Raw genomic sequence first — 20,476 nt, 5'->3', positions numbered from 1 at the left:
CCAAACCTGCTCCCCCTGCATCTTGCCTCATGTCCATTAATCGCAATTCCTTTTCTTCTAGTTGCTCAAGGGCAAAAACCTTAGAATCAGCCTTGACTTCTTTCTTTATCTCATACTCCACATCCAAACAGTCAGCAGATATTGTTGAAAATATAAAAATATATCTAGAATCTGACCACTTTGTACCACCCCAGTCACCATCATCTCTCCCTGGATTATTATAGTAGCTTCATAATTGGTCTTCCTATTTTCTTTCTTATGTCTCAGAGTCCATCCTTAACCCAATAGCCAGAGTGATTCTTTTAAAACATGTTAGATTTTTGTTCCTCTGTACAAAACCTTCCAGTGGCTTCACATCTTACTCGAAGTACAAGCCAGAATCTTTACAGTGGTCTACCTGGCCTTACATGATCGGGCATCTGTTATTTTTCTGGCCTCATCTCCTACTACTCTCACCTTGACCACTCTGCTGCAGGCACATTGGCCTTGTTACTCTGTTTGCCTCAGCACCTTTCCAGTAGTTGTTCCTTCTCCCTAGAAAGTGCTTCTTGGTATTTACATGTCACCTCCTTAAGCCTTTCTCTCCAGTGTTGCCTTCTAAAAGTAGTATTTTCTGGCTACCCTGTTTCTCTTTGCCCTCTCCATCTTCCTTCCTTAACTTTATTTTTCTCCGTAGCACTTACTTCATTCTAACATACTATATATTTTATTTATTTTGTTTGCCTCTTCCCACTCTAATTTAAGCTCTACTAAGGCGTATATTTTTCTCACTACTGCAGTGCCTAGAATAGAGTGAGTAAGTGAATGAATAGTAGCTACCTCGTAGGATTCTTATGTAGGTTAAACAAGTTAAACAAATTCTTAGAGCCTGGACTGACACAATAAAAAGCACTCCATAAGTGCTAGCTTTAATTATCACTGGTTTTGATTGAATTGTGTCCCCCCAAAATGTATGTCAACTTGGTTAGTCCATGATTCTGAGTAGTGTGTAATTGCCCACCATGTGTCATCTGATGTGATTTTCCTATGTGTTGTAAATCTTACCTCTATGATGTTAATAAAGTGGGATTAACGGCAGTTATGTTGATGAGGCAGGATTCGATCTACAAGATTAGGTTGTGTTTTAAACCCATCTCTTGAGATATAGAGAGAAGCAAGCAGAGAGACATGGCTACCACCGAGGAACAAGAGCCAGGAGAGTAGCACATCCTTTAGACTCAGGGTCCCTGCGTTGAGAAGCTTCTCGACCGGAAAGATTGATGGCAAGGACCTTCCTCCAGAACCAAAAGAGAGAGAGAGAGTGCCTTTCCCTGGAGCTGGTATTGTGAATTCGACTTCTAGCTTTCTAGACTGAGAGAATAAATTTCTCATTGTTAAAGGCATCAATCTGTGGTTTTTCTGTTGCAGCAGCACTAGATGACTAAGGCAGTCACCTTCATGGCATATCAGCCACGGGCAGTCCTGCAGTCTATGGAGATGAGGACTTAATTGAGACGTCTTGGCATGTCATCTCCCATCAGCTTTGATTGGAAATGCTGCCACAAAGGAAGGACAACACCCCGTAGGGTTTTCAGTGGCTGTGATCTTATGGAAGTAGATCACCAGGCCTTTCATCTGTGGTGTTACTGGGTGGACTTGAACTGCCAACCTTTCCGTTAGGAGCCAAGCACAAACCATTTGCACTACCCAATGACCTCTGTTCTTTACTTGTTCCAAATAAAGATTGCGCTTTAGTCAGAAAGAAACTTAAGTGCAAAGTATGCAATTTTTCTTTTTAAAGGATGAATTTGCCTTAAAGTTCCTGTTGTTGTTAGGTGCCGTCAGGTCGGTTCTGACTCATACCCTCTGCAGAACAGAATGAAAAGCTGCCCGGTCCTGCACCATGCTCACAATTGTTATGCTTGAGCCCATTGTTGCAGCCACTGTGTCAGTCCATCTCGCTGAGGGTCTTCCTCTTTTTCGCTGACTCTCTACCAAGCATGATGTCATTCTCTGGGGACTGATCCCTCCTGATAACATGTCCAAAGTATGTGAGATGAAGTCTTGCCATCTTGGCTTCTAAGGGGCACTCTGGCGGTGCTTCTTCTGAGAAGCATTGGTTGGTGCTTTGGGAGGTCCATGGTACATTCCGTATTCTTCACCAATCTCATAATTCAAAGGCATCCATTCTTCTTTGGTCTCCTTTATTCATTGTCCAGCTTTTGCATGTGTATGAGGCAACTGAAAACACCATGGGTTTCGCCAGCCGTGCCTTAGTTCTTAAAGTTCCTAAATCCATAAAAATAATATTTTTTCAATTTGTCTCAAATCTTTTATCCAATGAAAAATAGTAACTTTTGAAAACATGAGAGACCTCATTTTTGCTTCTTCTTTTGTATATGTGTTTTGCTGGTGGGGTGAGGGGTAGTGAAGGTTTATTTATAGGTAGCGGTATAACTGGTTGTAGCTATCGTGGCCCAACGTTAACGCTTGAAAAGTTTTATTTGACTAATCATTTTTGTTTCAGGAAGACTGCAGATCTAACGGATAGTTAAATAGAAGCAATATATTTTTGTAAATTATTAACACAGTATTTCATCAGGAAATGCCTTACATTAGTAAGGGTGAGTGGAAATTGCCATTTCCTGTACTTCATTATTGAAGCCATTATTTTATTCTGGTAGGCTCACAGCTGGCAACCTGGAATAAAAAATCCATACCGTGGTGTTGTAGTGTGGCCCGTTCCTGAAAATATTGAAATCACTGTGACGCTTTTTAAGGTAGGTTCTGTTTTTATACATAATAAAATTTATTATACAATCATGGTTCTGACAGATTATTTCAGTATCCATTGTTCTGTACATATCCAGTCTGATACCTTAATGTGAATTATCTTTAGGGGTACTAGCAATTTATAGCAATGCAAGGACATCAAGGTATTTCGTGATCTGTAAAGTCCAAATAACTTGGAGGTCCTTTTGAACTTGTTTAAGGTCAGCTGGGATACTTCTTTTCCCATTGTCTGCATTCAACCCACAGGAAACTTTAAGATGCTTTTGCTGTGAAAAACTAAGTTTTATGTAGTTCTTATTAGTCCTGAGACCCATTTTGTTATCCTTGTTTGACTAATACAACAAGATATGTTTTAAAATTAATATTTGATAAATATTTTATTGACATATTAACACGTATGTTAAATGGACATTTGAAAATTTTACTGATATTAATACTTCATAAGTATTATAGCTTAAAAGCAAAATTCTCTTGGTAAATTCAAGGCGCAGATTAAAAACCATAGCTGTACATATACCTACCTGCATTTTTTTATTTTAATATCTTCCATATTTTTTGAAACAGTATAAGTAGTGCTCACACGTGTGGTAGTTAGGCACTGGAATATTTACTTTTCTAACCCTCTCCAAAAACAAAAAAGAAATAGTGGGGACTAGTATGTCCAAGTTTCAGCCTCTTAGAAGACTGTGGAATTAGAAGACTTAAGCGTTATTTCCTCTTTGAGTCATTCAAATTATGTTGAGTTTGTTTTCTCAGGACAGGAGAAAGAAGGGTATCTCATTAAGCATAATTTAGACAGTTTGAAAATCCTCTAAATATTTAAAAAAAAAAAACAAACTCTTTGCCATCAAGTCCGTTCCTACTCATAGTGACCCCATAGGACAGAGTAGAAATGCCCCATAGAGTTTCCAAGGAGTGCCTGGTGGATTTGAACTGGTGACCTTTTGGTTAGCAGCCGTAGCTCTTAACCACTATGCCACCAGGGTTTCCAAATATTCTAGATATTTTAGGACATAAAATTAAAGTACTGTAAACTAATATGGCTGAGAGTATGAGATCACTATGTAAAAAAACGGCTTTTGGTTTCATGGTCTAATATATTAATTCATTTATTCAAGAAGTACTGCAGGGGTCAATAGAACAAAACAATGTAATAAATGTTAATATACTGGCCCATAAACTGATTAGTACCTTTAAATGGCCTGTGTTTTGTAGGTACTCTATTTTACAAAAGATTCTTAATGGATTATGTATATTTTGTAGTTTTAATATGACTGTTATTGACATCATAACATTACTGGGTTATGCTGAGGATATAAATACTGTACTTGATTTACCCAGGGAGAAATAGGGATGAGACAGGGCCTGCAATATCTCTGACATGTTTGAGGAAGACTTTTAAATAATCTACTATTTTGATTTAGCATATTGTTCTTATCAGTAAAGCAAATGAATGGACATAGTTATAAAACTTTTTTTAAAAATGGCAATAGAGAGCATGGGGTTGGACTAGAACTGATAAATAGCTGACAGCCACGTGTTTGGGGAAATGATATGTACTGACTGAGTGATTCTGAGTTGAAAGTGGCTGCTGAAAATGTGTTACTTGAAAGGGTTAAGTGCTAAGTGTAGTTTTCACGTACTGATGAAATGTTCAGACTGTCCTTACCCTTGAACTTTTACAGTTTTGAATATTAGTCTGTAGGAGGTTTTGGAAAAACACCAAATGCCCCTCCCTCCCCAGTTTACTGTATTAAACATTTCTGAATTGTGCTATTGAAGTTGTTCTACCCCTGTGTTCCAGCACCCAGAAAAGTATCTGGAGACCATTTTCAATATTTAAACGAGTATTTCCAGCTGATACATTTATTTTCTTGACACACCCCCCTCCAGAATTCTAACATAAAAGTAAAAAACAAGAAATAAAAAACTGTTCATTCTTACATGATAATTTTGGGATCTTGGTATTGAATAGCAGTGAACTCATATTCAAGTGAAAAACTTCATATTTTCCCTTTCTTTTACTTTTATTGAGGACTGACAAGGCCCTTCATCTGGAAATCAGCAAATAGGAAAGGAAAGGACTACCCTGCACCCTTTTTGTCCTGAGAGTAGAGTTCGCCGGGGTATGCTCATGGAGGATGTGCTTTTTAAAAACATTACCGATATGTTTTCATTCTTCATACTTTAACCAGAAATTAATTTTTTTTAGCCTGCATGCTTGTGTTTGAAATTTGAGTTATATTGAAAATAGGTGTTTCCAGTAAGTTTTTTAAAAATGTGTTTTTAGAGTTTTGAGAAGGAATATGGCCCTTTAAGTCATTTTCAGCTTTTCTTGCAGTGGTAAGAAAGGAGACAGTAGAGGGTGGAGAGTAGGATATAAAGAAGAATTAATTGATTTAAGCTAGGAGCAATTTTCATGACAGATGGTTTTCTCTGGTCAACAATATAAATAGTTAATTGCATAGACATGTCATTTCTAAGTGGTTTGAAAATGAACAAGGTTGCTGCTGCTTTTGCATCTTTTTATTGACTTTGCTTTTTCAGCTGTGTCCTTGGTCCCATTGAAATTTATTCTTTAGTAAAAATTCTTCTTCTAGGGGTATTGGATCATTTGTGTTTTTAAAAAATGGTTCATCTGCTTTAAGTATTTATGTGTGTTGTATATGTGTAAAGCACTGTTCAATATTCGTTAACAACAACAACAAGAAAAAACCCAAACCCATTGTCATTGAGTCGATTCCAACTCATAGCGACCCTGTAGGACATAGTAGAATTGCCCCATAGGGTTTCCAAGGCTGTAAATCTTTAAGAAAGCAGACTGCCTCATCTTTCTCCACCAACCTTTCAGTTAGCAGTCCAGCGCCTAACCACTACACCAGGAGGTACATGTTCACTGGAGTCCCTGGGTATCGTAAACAGTTAAGCACTCAACTACTAACTGAAAGATTGGCAGTTCAGACCCACCTACCCAAAACAAAGGCACCTGGGAGGAAAGGCCAAGTGATCTGCTTCTGAAGGTCATGGCCTTAAAAACCCTGTGGAACTGTTCTGCTCTGCGTACATGGGGGCGCCATGAGTCAGAATCAACTCGATGGTAAGTGGTTTGGTTTACATATTCCCTAATTCATTCATCAAATATTTTGGAGATCATACTATGTGCCAGGTACTTTTCTAGGCCCTGGGGTTACAGTGGTAAAATTAAACCAACAAAGTAATTAAAAGTCATAGACCTGGGAGTACATAAAAGCTTTAACACTTATGGGTTGTGCAGTGTGAAAAGTTGTATCTTTTAAATATCAATATTCTGCTCTGTTAAATGGGAATAAGTATAATCCCTATCTCACAGGTTGCTGTGATGATTAAACAGCACAATAATTAGGCCGTAGTGCTCAGTAAATATTTCGTATTATTATCATTATGGTCCTAACTGTGCCGGAAGGAGCCCTGGCCTGCAACGGTTAAGCCGGCTGCTAGCCGAAGGACCTGCGGTTGGAAGCCACCAGCGGCTCCAGGGGGACAAAGATCTGGTGGTCTGCTCCACTAAGGATTATAGCCTAGGAAACTGTACGGGGCAGTTCTGCTCTGTCATATAGGGTTGCTGTGAGTTGGGATCAGCACAACAGCACACAACAACAACTGTGCTGTACTCCCTGGGGGATGGGGAAGAAGAGAGGGAGAAGAGTAGGTGAAGAGGATGGTAGAATGTCTCTCTTCTCAGCATTGTGCCACGCTATTACCTGGTCTCTACTTGTGCCCTAAATTCCTCACGGAAAAGCTCCTTCAACTTTTACTGTCCTCTCTCTCCACAGACCTAGTTTTTTTTTTTTTTTTCCTCTCTCCACAGACCTAGTTCATAGGCAGCACCAGGCTGGGAAAACAAATAGCACCTAGAGTTCTCTACTTCCCTTTCCCTCTACCCTTTCTTAGTACCTCTGCCTCCCCTCCTCGACCCCCTTCTCTACAAACACCACCAAAAATCACTTTTTTGGCAGGTCTTTATCCCTTTTATGTGAATTTACTGATAAAAATGGTTGCCTCAATACAGCTCAGACTCAGGCAGGCACCACTGCTGTTAGAGTAAAAAATAAGTAGACAGAAACAATGAAGTAACTGAGGAGTTTGGAATTTATCCTGTAGGTTGCACGTGTTAGTAAAGAAATCTGAGTTGGTACTAATGTGGTCAGAACTGTGTTTTGGGAAAATTATTCTGTGACTAAGATTGACTGGAGGGCAGAGAGAGTAATTGAGAGAATGCCTCAGTAGCTTTTATCTTGAAATAGTATAGGCACAAAGTAGTAAGGACCCAAACCCAGCTGTGGCAATAGAAATAGAAGATTAACTAATAGACTAAAGTGGAATCAATTATGAATAAGATACTTCCGAGTGAGAAGCATGTGGAACCTGAGACCCAGTAGGGACAGGCAGAGCCCTTCCCCTATCTGGGTACATTCCCTCTTAGAGTGGACTGTGGAACCAAAAGCCCCAAAAGCCTGCTGTATTAAATATTCTCTCAGTCTTAATCCTCCCACTCCTACTCCACCTCTAACACAAATAGTAGAACTTGAACAATTTAATGCATGTATGATGTGACCCCACTACTTTCTTCTTGATGTCTTTTACTCTGTTTAACTTATTCTAATGCCTGTGAAAATCCTGTGCACCCACCTAACCTAGATGCTTTCCTTCTCATGAAGCTTCTCTTGTTCATTCTGCTAATAAGGGATATGTCATTTTCTAATCGCTGATAAAAACAATTGTTTTCAATCATCATATATTGATTTAGATTAAAGTTTTTGTGTTTGTCTTCAAAGACAAGGACAAGCATGTATGAATCCCTGTAACACCTCTGCAATCACTTGTATAAGTTCCCAATAAATATTTGTCAAATAAATGCCAAGGGATGGAATTTTTACCTGTAAAACTGTGCCTTATTTAAAAAAAAAAAAAAAAAAAAAGTTGTATTTGGTCATGGGATCCATCACTCTTTCTTAAGATTTCTGTGACATTTCCAAGGTTGATAGTAGATGTCAACAGCCCGTACTAATTTGTCATTTTGTCTACCTTATGAAGTCCTTTGCCGTGCTTTGAAATCCCAGATATTTACATAATGCCTGCACCTAAGAAAACTTCGCTTCAAGCAGTATTTTTAAATACTCACAGGTATAAAAAATGAGGGCAGGGCTTTGTATGAGCATTTAACATCCTAATAAGGTGCTTCTTAATCGTTAATTCGCTAACTCACCTGTCTCCGATCAGATATCTTTTTGTCTTGTAATAAATGCAATAATGGAAGATAATGATAGGTACAACATAAGTAAAACAGACTTTCTTAATATAAAATAATGATTTAAATTTACAGAAGTCAGGGAAATATAAAAGTTAGCTACTCTGCCTCCTTTTTAAGGGTTGGTAAAAGCAAAAAGCAAGGCTATTTATATATTTTTAAATTGGATTGATTTCATTAAAGACGTATTTCAGTTTCATATTTTGCTTTTGTTACAGGATCCTCATGCAGAGGAATTTGAAGACAAAGAGTGGACATTTGTCATTGAAAATGTAAGCTAATGGCCGATTCCTTCACATTTGTGACTGTATATGTTATTAAGGTGCATTAGCATTTTGCTAGTAGGAGAAATGTTGCCTTTTGAAAATCAGAAAGTGATTTATGGCTCTGAGATTTTTCTAATGAAGTGGTATCCAATAGCAGGATTATTTGGAAGAAACGCTTTTATTAAAACTGTATAAGTAGTCTGAGACTAGAGGAATCCCGGCGGTCATGGTCCCCAAACCTTCTGTTGGCCCAGGACAGGAACCATTCCCGAAGACAACTCATCAGACATGAAAGGGACTGGACAGTGGGTAGCAGAGAGATGCTGATGAAGAGTGAGCTAACTATATCAGGTGGACACTTGAGACTGTGTTGGCATCTCCTGTCTGGAGGGGGGATGGGAGGATAGAGAGAGTTGGAAGCTGGCAAAATTGTCACGAAAGGAGAGACTGGAAGGGCTGACTCATGAGGGGGAGAGCAAGTGGGAGTACAGAGTAAGGTGTATATAAACTTATATGTGACAGTCTGACTTGATTTGTAAACGTTCACTTGAAGCTCAATAAAAGTTAATTAAAAAAAAAAAAAACTGTAAAAGTAAATGTGCCCCCCAATACCGAATCATATACAGGTAGTCCCTGACTTACCATGGTATTCCATGCTGATGACTCTGTCGGAAGTTGGTTCTGATGTAAGTCAAATACCTCATTTTTCAATATATACATATATAGGTAAAAAGTACACAAATCATAAAAACTTACTCCAACAATGAAGAAGAGTTGGACGACATTGGCATTTTGTCAGTTGCAGTAATAACTCTGCTTGTGGAAGGTTCTGGATCACCTGGACTATCCCTGGAAATGGGGATGGTGCTTCTAGTCAGAAAATTAGTGAGAGCTGTCTGTATTGTCTGAAGCCTCTGATTTAGTTTAGAAAACTTTATCTATATGGCAGTGTTTTGAACAATAAATCATAAAATTGAACATCTGGGAGTGAACATCTAAGAATGATAACATCAGCAAATTACGTGCTGCAACATTGCATGTAGTATATATTACTATCCATAAGATGTACAAAAACATTTTATATATATACATATATATATATAAATAACCCAGTGACCCAGTGCCGTCGATATATATATATATGTAGTCAATCATAAGTGTGGTTCATCGTAACTCAAATATGTAGTAAGCTGGGGACTACCTGGGTATTCTGTTCAGGGCTTGAGGGCAAGACCATGTCTCAGTCATCTTTTAAATCTGTTCAGCATCTAGCATGGTGTCTCTCATATAACAGATGCTCATTAGGCATTTATTGAATGAAACAATGAATGGCCTTTGAAGTCCTTAAATATAAAGCATATCCTTTAACTTTTTGTTTGGGCCGAGGCATTTAGAGTGGCACTTTAATAACCATCCTAAGTTAATTTATGTATTGTGGAATCCCAAATGACTGATAAGCAAATAGGAGTCCCTGGGTGGTGCAAATGGTTAACACACTTGGCTGCTAACTGTAAGGTTAGCAGTTCAAGTCCACCCAGAGTCTCCTCGGAAGAAAGGCCTGGTTTTCTACTTCTGAAAAATCAGCCACTGAAAACCCTGTGGAGCACAGTTCTACTTCTCACATGTGTCGGGTCTCCATGAGTCAGAATTAAAACCATGCCAGTGGTTTTTAGTAGTAGCATATAGTAGGTGTCATAGATTGAATTGTGTCCTCCCAAAATATGTGTCAACTAGGCTGGGCTATGATTCTCAGTGGTTTAGCAGCTATGTAATGATGCAATCATCCCCCATGATGTGATCCAATGTGATCAGCCAGTCAGTTGTAAGGGGTTAGGGTAGGATGCAACATCCTTTCTCAGGTCACAGCCTTGATCTAATTTAAGGGGAGTTACTGTGAGGTGTGGCCCACATCACCTTTTATCTTATAAGAGATAAAAGGAGAGAAAACCGAGCAGAGAGAGAGAGACCTCCTACCACCAAGAAGAGCCGGGAGCTGAGCACATCCTTTGGACCTGGGGTCCCTGTGCCAAGAACCTCCTAGACTCGGGGGAACATGGATACCAAGACACATGGAGATCTCCAAGGAACTCTAGGTCCACACATGTTCAAAGGAGACAAGGACTTTCCACCAGAGCCAACAGAGAAACCCTTCCCCTAGAGCTAGCCCCTTGAATTTGGACTTCTGACTTCCTATACTGTGAGAGAAAACATTTCTGTTTGTTAAAGCCATCCACTTGTGTTATTTCTGTTAAAGCAGCACTAGATAACTAAGACAGTAGGTGTTCAATAAGTGTTTATTTAATGAGGATTAGAGAAGGCAGGCCATTAAAGAATAGTGCTTAAGGACATGGGCTCTGGAATCAGATAGACGTTATTTCAAGTCCTAGTTCTTCACTTAGTTGTAGGCAATTTCTTAATTTGTTGTGAAGATTAAATAATTCTCAGTGAATATTAACTTTTACCATTGTTGTCATCATTACCATCATCATCATCATTGTAGTTCTAAAACATGTTTAAAGCAGGCTTATAACATGCATTGCAGCATATTGTTCCTTTTTATCGCTGTCTGACTCCTATTTTGTATTTCAGTGATGAAATGAATCTTACACTTTCCCAGTAGTAGCTGGGTCATTTTTAGGCCTGAATTGTTGGGAAGCTTAGGAGTGCGGTCAGGTTCAAACACAGTAGGGGGATTCTGATGGTTTGCTCTCAAGCCAATAGCATTGTGTTAAAGGTTCATGACGATTATGACTTTTCTATAGTGATAGACTCAAACATTATACCTGAATTAGTAATTAAAGGTGAAATAAAAAAAAGAAAAGAAAGCTTCTTGAATTTGGTTACAGCCTCAAAAGCCTAGCTTTCATTAACTTATCAAGAACTTCTCTCCAATGGGTAGGGTAGTCTTTGGATTTTTAACACTCATACCTGTTATTATACTTCTGAAGTCTCTGTTACCTCAGTGGATTAAGTAATAAGGCTGCCCAATTCAAGTTGTAATTAATGGCAAAAATATATCAAAACTAACTTTACATTTGTTTAGAAAAGTGTTCTCATTACATGATTAATCTCACCTGAAAAACAGATCATACACTAAACTACTGGAAAGTGGGTGAAGTTATTTTGTGCGAGTAAAAAAAAAAAAAAGGTATATAATATAGATATGGGGAAAATAGTTTTCTTAAATGCTGTATTATGTATTTTATAAAGGTATTTCAAAAGTCAGTAGAGAAACAGTAAAAATAAAATGATAAAATTTAAATGCATTATGAGATAAAGAGTTGTATTTTAGATTATCCGTTTCACATTTAGGTATGTGTTTCTCAAGCCAAAAAGCATCTTTCTAGCCTTTTAATAAAATATATATTTATCTCAGCTTATTTTGCCCATTTACCTGTATATTACTGAAATGGTTGAAGTTGTTAGAAATCTGTGACACGAGGAAAATGGAAAAATAAAACACATTAGCATTTGTTATCCCCAAACATCTATTAATAAATTAGATCTAAGAAAAATTCAATAAAAATGATATAAATAACCTTTAACTATTACATTTTTATTGAAATATTTTTAGAAATTAGATCTTACTATGTGATCAGATGATTTTTGAGGACTTTCCTCTGAATGATATGGTAGTGGAGAGAACACTGCATTTATGGAGATTCTCAGCCATCGTTATGCTTTTTAATAGCTGAAAGATTTTCTGCTTCCTTCTCTCTCTGCCTCCTCATATTCTTATTTGAAAAAACTACATTTTTCTTTCTTTCATCTCATGTTGTTGTTAGCTGCCATCAAGTTGGCTTTTGACTCATAGAGATCCCATGCACAACAGAACAAACCACTGCCCAGTCCTGTGCCATCTCCATGATGGGTTATGGATCAGACTTGTGATCCATAGGGTTTTTATTGGCTGATTTTCAGAAATAGATCACCAGACCTTTCTTCCTAGGCCCTCTGAGTCTGGCAACACGCAAGCCTCCACAGACAGAGAGGTAGTAGTTGTTCATGAGGTGTGTTGGCTGGGAATCAAACTTGGCTCTCCCACATGGAAGGGAGAGTTTTACCCATGAACCACCAGTGTCCCATTCCCATCTCTAGAAAACATGAATTTTGGATTGGGTTAGAATTGAGTATAAATTTCGGTGTTATGTCTTCAAAACTGGGTGACCTTGATTATTCTCAAGGACTCAGTTTCTTTATCTATAAAGTAAAGAATTTCTACTAGATGGTCTCAGGTGGCTTTTCTAGGTCTATGACTTTTTTTAGTCAATAGGAATATTTTCATAAACTTTTTGAAAATGCTTTTAGATTGAATATTTTATTTTCAAGTTTATGAAGAATAGACTAAAGAAATTATCTAGTATAGTATTTCAGAATCAATAACTTTCTAATTTATATCTTTTAAAAATCCATATTAGCATATGTATTTTTTCTCTATACTTTTATTTCTGGAAGTAGATTATGAATATTGTTGCAAATTTCCTACTCTAAATTTTCAGTACAACAGTTTCTTTCACCTGCTTTTTGTTTTTATAATAGTTATTTCCATTGCTAGATTGGGAAAAAAAAAAACCAGAAGAAAGAAAATGGAATTGTGATATAAACTAGCTTTTTATGTAAAGGAAGATAATAGCCTTTGTAGTAGAAACCTAATTCTCAGCCATGAGTATCAAAGAAAATATACCCATCTTTTTTTTTTTAATCATTTTTTTTATTGTGCTTTAAGTGAAAGTTTACAATTCAACTCAGTTTCTCATACAAAAACTTATACACACATTGTTTTGTAAACCTAGTTTTCCCTACAATGTGATAGCACACTCCCTCTCTCCACCCTGTATTTTCCATGTCCATTCAACCATCTCCTGTCCCCCTCGGCCTTCTCGTCTCACCTCCAAACAGGAGCTGCCCACATAGTCTCATGTGTCCACTTGAGCCAAGAAGCAGACTCTCTACCAGCATCATTTTATGTCTTATGGTCCAGTCTAATCTTTGTCTGAAGAGCTGGCTTCGAAAATGGTTCCAGTTTTGGGCTAAGAGAGAGCCCGGGGGCCACAACCCTCAGGGTCCCCCGCAGTCCCAGTCAGACCACCAAGTCTGGCCTTTTTACTAGAATTTGAGATCTGCATCCCAGTTTTCTCCTGCTGCATCAGGGATTCTCTGTTGTGTTTCCTGTCAGGGTAGTCATTGGTGGTAGCCGAGTACCATCTAGTTCTTCCAGCCTCAGGCTGATGGAATCTCTGGTTTATGCGGCCCTTTCTTTCACTTGGGCTCATATTTTCCTTGTGTCTTTGGTGTCCTTCATTTTCCTTTGCTCTAGGTGGGTTGCAACCAATTGATGCATCTTAGATGGCCACTTGCTAGCTTTCAGGATCCCAGATGCCACTCAACAAAGTGGGATGCAGAACGTTTTCTTAATACACTTTGTTATGCCAGTTGACCTACATGTCCCCTGAAACCATAGTCCCCAGGCCCCCACCCCTGCTACTGTGTCCCTTGAAGTGTTTGGTTGTATTTAGGGAACTTCTTAGCTTTTGAATTAGTCCAGTTGTGCTGACTTCCCCTGTATTATGTCTTGTCCTTCCCTTCACCCAAAATAATTCTTGTCTACTGTCTAATTAGTGAATACACCTCTCCCTCCCTCCCCACCCTCATAACTATCAAAGAATGTTTTCTTCTGTGTTTAAATCTTTTCTTATAATTTTCTTATAATAGTGGTCTCGTACAATATTTGTCCTTTTGTGACTGATTAATTTCACTCAGCTTAATGCTTTCCAGATTCCTCCCTGTTATGTTTCACGGATTCATCATTATTCTTTAGAATTTCTTTGTGTGAATATACCATAGTTTGTTTATCCATTCATCTGTTGATGGGCACCTTGGTTGTTTCCATCTTTTTGCTATTGTAAACAGTGCTGCAGTGAACATGGGTGTGCATATATCTGTTCATGTGAAGGTTCTTATTTCTCTAGGATATATTCCAAGGAGTGGGATTGCTGGTTCTGTTTCTAGCTTTTTAAAGAAGCTAGAATTTCCAAAGTGGTTGTGCATTCCTACCAGCAGTGTATAAGTGTTCTCATCTCTCCACAATCTCTCCAACAGTTATTATTTTGTGTTTTTTTGGATTAATGCCAGCCGTGTTTGGGCGAGATGGTATCTCATTGTGGTTTTGATTTGCATTTCTCTAATGGCTAACGATTGTAAACATTTCCTCATGTATCTGTTAGCTGCCTGAATGTCTTCTTTGGTGAAGGGTCTGTTCATATCCTTTGCCCGTTTTTTAATTGGGTTATTTGTCTTTTTGTTGTTGAGGTTTTGCAGTATCTTGTAGATTTTAGAGATTAGATGCTGATCCGATTTGTTGTAGCCAAAAATGTTTTCTCAGTTTGTAGATTGTCTTCTTACTCTTTTGGTGAAGTCTTTGGATGAGCATAAATATTTGATTTTTCGGAGCTTACAGTTATCTAGTTTCTCTTCTGGTGTTTGTGCATTGTTCGTAATGTTTTGTATACTGTTTATGCCATGTATTAGGGCTCCTAGTGCTGTCTCTATTTTTTCTTCCATGATCTTTATTGTTTTAGTTTTATATTTAGGTCTTTGATCCATTTTGAGTTAGTTTTTGTGCATGGTGTGAGGTATGGGTGTTGTTTCATTTTTTTCAGATGGATATCCAGTTATGCCAGCACCGGTTGTTAAAGAGACTGTCTTTTCCCCATTTAATGAGCTTTGGGCCGTTTTCAAATATCAGCTGCTCATAGGTGAATGAATTTATGTCTGGATTCTCAATTCTGTTCTGCTGGTCTATGTTATCTGTTGTTGTACCAGTACCAGGCTGTTTAGAGTACTATAGTGGTATAATAGGTTCTAAAGTCAGAAAGTATACCCATCTTCTAAGAGATAGTCAGTACCAAGGAGAACCTAGGTAAGGATGAGCTAATGTGAAGAAAAATAAAATTAATCAGAATTTGGGAGGGGTAGGCAATTTCTCTGCTATTAGTAATGATGGTAATAACAACAGTAGTGCTTGCTAGGAACCACATGCAAGAAAATAGCAAACTTTTTAATAGATAAGGTTCTTATGATTTTATTATTGTTGGCTTATCCCTATTTTTACAGCAAGATTTTTTTCCCCCCTAGGCAATTGGTGATTTGGCCTATTTTACCAGTTTAGCGTGTTTATTAAAACAACCCTCGCCCCCCCTGCCCCCCAAAAAAGATAAGTACTAAGTGCATCCATTATTGGGTTTTCTTACATTGCATAAAGTTACCAGAGTTCAGGAGTATTGTGAAATTGCTATATCCTTAATGCATGCGAAAGAGCATGACTGTACATGTGACAAGAACATTTAAAGTAGACTAGTTGATGCATTTGAACTGTGTGTGTGGCATTGGCAAAGAACATTAAATATACTGTAGACTGCCAAAAGAACGAACAAATCTGTCTTAGAAGAAATACCACCAGAATGCTTCTTAGAAGTGAGGATGGTGAGACTTTGACTGGTTTACTTTGGATATATCATCAGGAAGACCAGTTGCTAGAAAAGGACATCATATTTGGTAAAGTAACCAAAAAACCAAACCCACTGCCGTCGAGTCGATTCCGACTCATAACGAAAACAGTGAAAATCTACAATGAAATGAATTGGCATGAACTGCGATAATAGATTGAAAAGATACCCAGTAAAAAAGATACCAGCAATCATAAAGATGGTTTTGTTCTGTTATACGTGAGGCCCGCATGAGACGGAGCCGACTCAGCAGCAGCTAACAACGTCAACTTAAAAGAGACTGTACTAACTTGCATACTTGAAGACAAGTTATCATCCACTGGGAACTACTTAATGTCAAAGGATGAGTTTGTATAAATAAACCTGTGACAAAACAGAAGAGGAGGTACCGTATTCTCACCTGGAAGATGGACTAGGATTAGCTAGCTCTCCCTCTGTAGTTTTCAGGAGGACCTGAGTTTTTTCTGCAGGGACAAACTCCTCTATAGTAAGAGGAATAAATGGATTTGGGGAATGGTTTTTTTCTTTACCTGTCCAGGTATGTTAACCCTTTTTGCGTACTCTGGAAAATCTAGGTCAGTCTTCTGAGATGTAACAGGACCCTGCTTGGATAAGTACATTCAACAGGGGAAAGTTGACTCCATTTGTCTCTGTATCCACCACGTTTTTTTGTATGTAGTGCCTTTTGTGTTATACTCCATATGTATGTGTTGAAGGTGTGAGTGAATTAAGTGAGTGATTGTAGCTAAGTCAGTGAACTGTTAGAAATCCTGTAAGAGTTATTTATTTTTTGAGTGTGAATTCATTTTTTTTTTTAATTTTTAAGATTGTGACAAAATATGTAACATAAAATTTGTCAGTTTAACCATTTTAAATATACAGTTCAGTGGCATTAATTCACAGTGTTGTGCAACCATCATCACTGTTTATTTTTTTATTACCCCAAAAAGAAACTCTGCAAGGAGCAGCCCTTTTTAAGAGAGGTATTCAACTATATTGAAAAATTCAAAAAGTAGTGGCAGCGAGATAGTATGTGACGGATCTATGTGGCATTACAGCAGAAGCTCTTCTGACCAACCTCAGTGTAGCTTACCTGGATTGCTTACCTCTTGCTGTCTGTTGTGTTTATTAAACATCCTGATTTCAAGCCCACATGTGCCCACATGGCTAGTCGGCTGCTCTCTGACACGCTTCTACACACGTCTGCTCTCACAGATGAGTTGTAAGTTGGGTTTGACCCCAGACCTTTTAATAACTATTGGCCTGTTATTGAAATCATATAATTTAATCGAATATTTCATAGACCAATGAACTATCAGCTTGAAAGATTATTTCATGAAAACTCTTAAATGCTTTAGGAAGTGTTAATAAAAGTCAGTTGTTAAAAACTGCCATCCGATCTGTTGTGGATAAAACAACAGTAAAAAAGAAGGCGGGGGGAGAACCTTATACAAATCAAGAAGGATCATGCATTTAGGTTGCTACTCCCTTGTCCTTAAGTATTCATTTTATTTAAAAGTAGACATCACAGATGCTACATTATATGTGTGAATTATACAAGAAAATCAACAATCAACAGTGGAGGCCATGAGAACTGGCGAATGAAAGACAGTGTGTGTTGATCAAAATGTAAATAAATGTTTGTGTATCAGTATTCCTAAGTCTGCACTTTAACTGATCGATCACATCCTTTAAGAGGGATTCCACTACAAATGTATATTGAGCAAGCCAAATCTCAAAATATCTGCCTATATATCTATCAGTGGGATTAAAGAACTGCTCTTAGATATTTTCTTTTAAACCAAAATTTAGTATAAGTAAACGTTATTTTTAATATAAGTAAACTTGTATTTTTCTGGCAGTAGTGGTTTACTTTACTTGACATCATCTAATGATGTATTTTTAACATTTAATCTTTCAAATAAATGGCACAGTATTCATTTATTCATTCATACATGTATTCATTCAGCAAGTGAGTATTCACTGAGCATGTATTATGTGCTACGCACTGTTCTTGGCACTGGAAATAAAATGGTATATAAAGTAGATAAAAATATCTTCCTTAATGGAGCCTACGTTCGTGTGTGTATGTGTGTGAAACAGATAATAAAATTAATTTGCGAAATATATAGTATGTTAGATAATGTAAACATATACCTGTTGCCATCAACTTGGTTCCGACTCATAGCGACTGTATAGGACAGAGCAAAACTGCCCCATAGGGTTTCCAGGGAGCGGCTGGTGGATTTGAACTGCCGACCTTTTGCTAAGCAGCCAAACATTTAACCACTGTGCCACCAGGACTCCATAAATATATAGTAGAAGTTGTATATATAACATGCTAGATAAGTGCTGCAGAAAAAAAAAAAAGGGAAGGAGGATAGGGAGCGTGTCTTCATGTGGACCTAATGAGCCTTCTTAATCTCCAGAAGAGAATTGGGATATGTCCATCAAGTTAATTGAAAATGTGTTTTAACAAGAGAGTTGATGAAGTGAGACTGTGGAAAAGTTAGAAAATAAGCTTGAGAAGTTATGTAAACCTTTTCCTAGGTTACAGCTCCCCTCAGTGGTCAAGGATGAAATTGACAGTTCTGTTTCAGCAGGTCATCACATAGGAATAGCACATTACAGTGTTGTGCTCCCAAATCTACCTTACGTTTTAAATGAGTTTGGACATCACACAGAAAGAGCTTGGGAATCTTAAAGAACTAAGGAGCTTTCAGTCTATCTTATTCTCTTGTAAGATCTGGGTTTTGTTTGAAAGTCTGTTGGTGAATTGCTCGGACAGTGAAAAGGCGTGCTCTTTGAATGGAACTTTCATTTCTTGACACGTTTGTCTTTCAGCCCCACAGCAGTAAAGAAATTTTGAGACTTCACCTATAATGCCTAATAGTAAGAGCAGAGAATGACGTTTTCCTTTAGTATAAAATATAAAACATCCTCTCAAGATAGGAAAGTCTTCAAAATACATAACCGTAACAATTCACTGGGCACTGCTGTGTATCGGGTACTGTGTGGGATGCTCTATGCACTTTATGCCATTTACTCATGACAGTAACTCTGTGAGGCAGGTATTAATAGCCTTATTTTACAGATAAAGAAAGCGAGGCATTAAAAAAAAAAAAAGCAAAAAACAAACAAAAAAAATGGTTTTGTTCTGTTATACATAAGGTCCCCATGAGACAGAGCCGACTCAGCAGCAGCTAACAACGTCAACTTAAAAGAGACTGTACTAACTTGCATACTTGAAGACAAGTTATCATCCACTGGGAACTACTTAATGTCAAAGGATGAGTTTGTATAAATAAACCTGTGACAAAACAGAAGAGGAGGTACCGTATTCTCACCTGGAAGATGGACTAGAATTAGCTAGCTCTCCCTCTGTAGTTTTCAGGAGGACCTGAGTTTTTTCTGCAGGGACCAACTCCTCTATAGTAAGAGGAATAAATGGATTTGGGGAATGGTTTTTTTCTTTACCTGTCCAGGTATGTTAACTCTTTTTGCATACTCTGGAAAATCTAGGTCAGTCTTCTGAGATGCAACAGGACCCTGCTTGGATAAGTACATTCAACAGGGGAAAGTTGACTCCATTTGTCTCTGTATCCACCACGTTTTTTTGTATGTAGTGCCTTCTGTGTCATACTCCATATGTATGTGTTGAAGGTGTGAGTGAATTAAATGCTGGTCATTTATTAATATTTACCTCCGAGTCTGACAGTCTTTGTGCTTCATGCATTCACAATATAGGTATACAAATATACTTCAAAAATAAGTATAAATGAGTTTTAAATTATCCTTTATTTTGGATTATTTATAGCCATTTTCCCACTTACTGGTGTAGATAATCGAGAGTGGACGTGTAAAATGTGTTTCTGTGTTGTATCTACCACAATATAATGTCTGTTCGTCCTGGGGATTGACTTGGTGGTTTCTTGTTTGGTTTTTAATGTGAAACCACAACAGATATATTTACAAAACATCTTTTTTCCCTCCTGATGTTTTAAATTCAGAACCGGTAAGCCCCAAGATCATATCTGTAAATTGTACTCATAGGTTTTAGTATTTAAAATTATAAAAAATTTTATTCTTCAGATTCTGTTGGTTTTTGAATGGATCCAAAAGTGCGGGTTGATGAAAGGCACCAATTTAGGCTGAATCCATTCATTTATTCCATCATTCTACAAACATTTAACGTGCACCTTTGGTATGCCCAGACATTTTGTGAATATTGAAGATGGAAAGTCAATTAAGACACGCAGAATTTCATTGATTTTGAGTTGCCTCATTTGTACCCCTCCCACATTTTTGACATCTCTGAAATTGGGATCATCTTACTTTATGGTGTCCCACAATTATAGATGGTAGTGTATCTTCTTTCTTAGTGCCATACAGAATTATGGTGCGCCTTAAAACCAATGGAGACTTGATAACATAAGCTCTCAAGGAGCTTGTAAACTAGTGAGGGTGTCATATAAGTAAAGAAAAGAACTGCAAGAAAGAAGATACCCATAGGGCACTACAGAAATATAAAAGTTAGGGAAGACTTCCTGGAGGGAGTGACTACAGAACTTAGGTTTCAAGAAAAGCTGAAATTGTGCAAAAAAAAAAAGCATTCCAGGCAAAGGAAAGATAATGGTGAGTTTAAA

The 20,476-nt window shown here is 37.7% G+C and overlaps 1 protein-coding gene across 5 annotated transcripts in view; it reads left to right on the top strand.

Moving 5' to 3' along the window:
• Positions 1-20,476, top strand: part of EHBP1 (EH domain binding protein 1) — a 350,658-nt gene that overhangs the window by 78,122 nt on the left and 252,060 nt on the right. For all 5 annotated transcript variants that reach the window (XM_049857490.1, XM_049857491.1, XM_049857487.1 and 2 more), the window contains exons 4-5: positions 2,664-2,759; positions 8,278-8,331. In XM_049857490.1, coding sequence (XP_049713447.1) covers positions 2,664-2,759; positions 8,278-8,331 — 150 coding nt within the window. The remainder of the gene's footprint in view (positions 1-2,663; positions 2,760-8,277; positions 8,332-20,476) is intronic.

The sequence above is a fragment of the Elephas maximus genome, chromosome 17 (genome assembly GCF_024166365.1).
Source record: "Elephas maximus indicus isolate mEleMax1 chromosome 17, mEleMax1 primary haplotype, whole genome shotgun sequence".
Taxonomy (NCBI): domain Eukaryota; kingdom Metazoa; phylum Chordata; class Mammalia; order Proboscidea; family Elephantidae; genus Elephas; species Elephas maximus.
The sequence above is the reverse complement of the archived record's forward strand: the minus strand, read 5'-3'. Positions and strand labels throughout refer to the sequence as shown.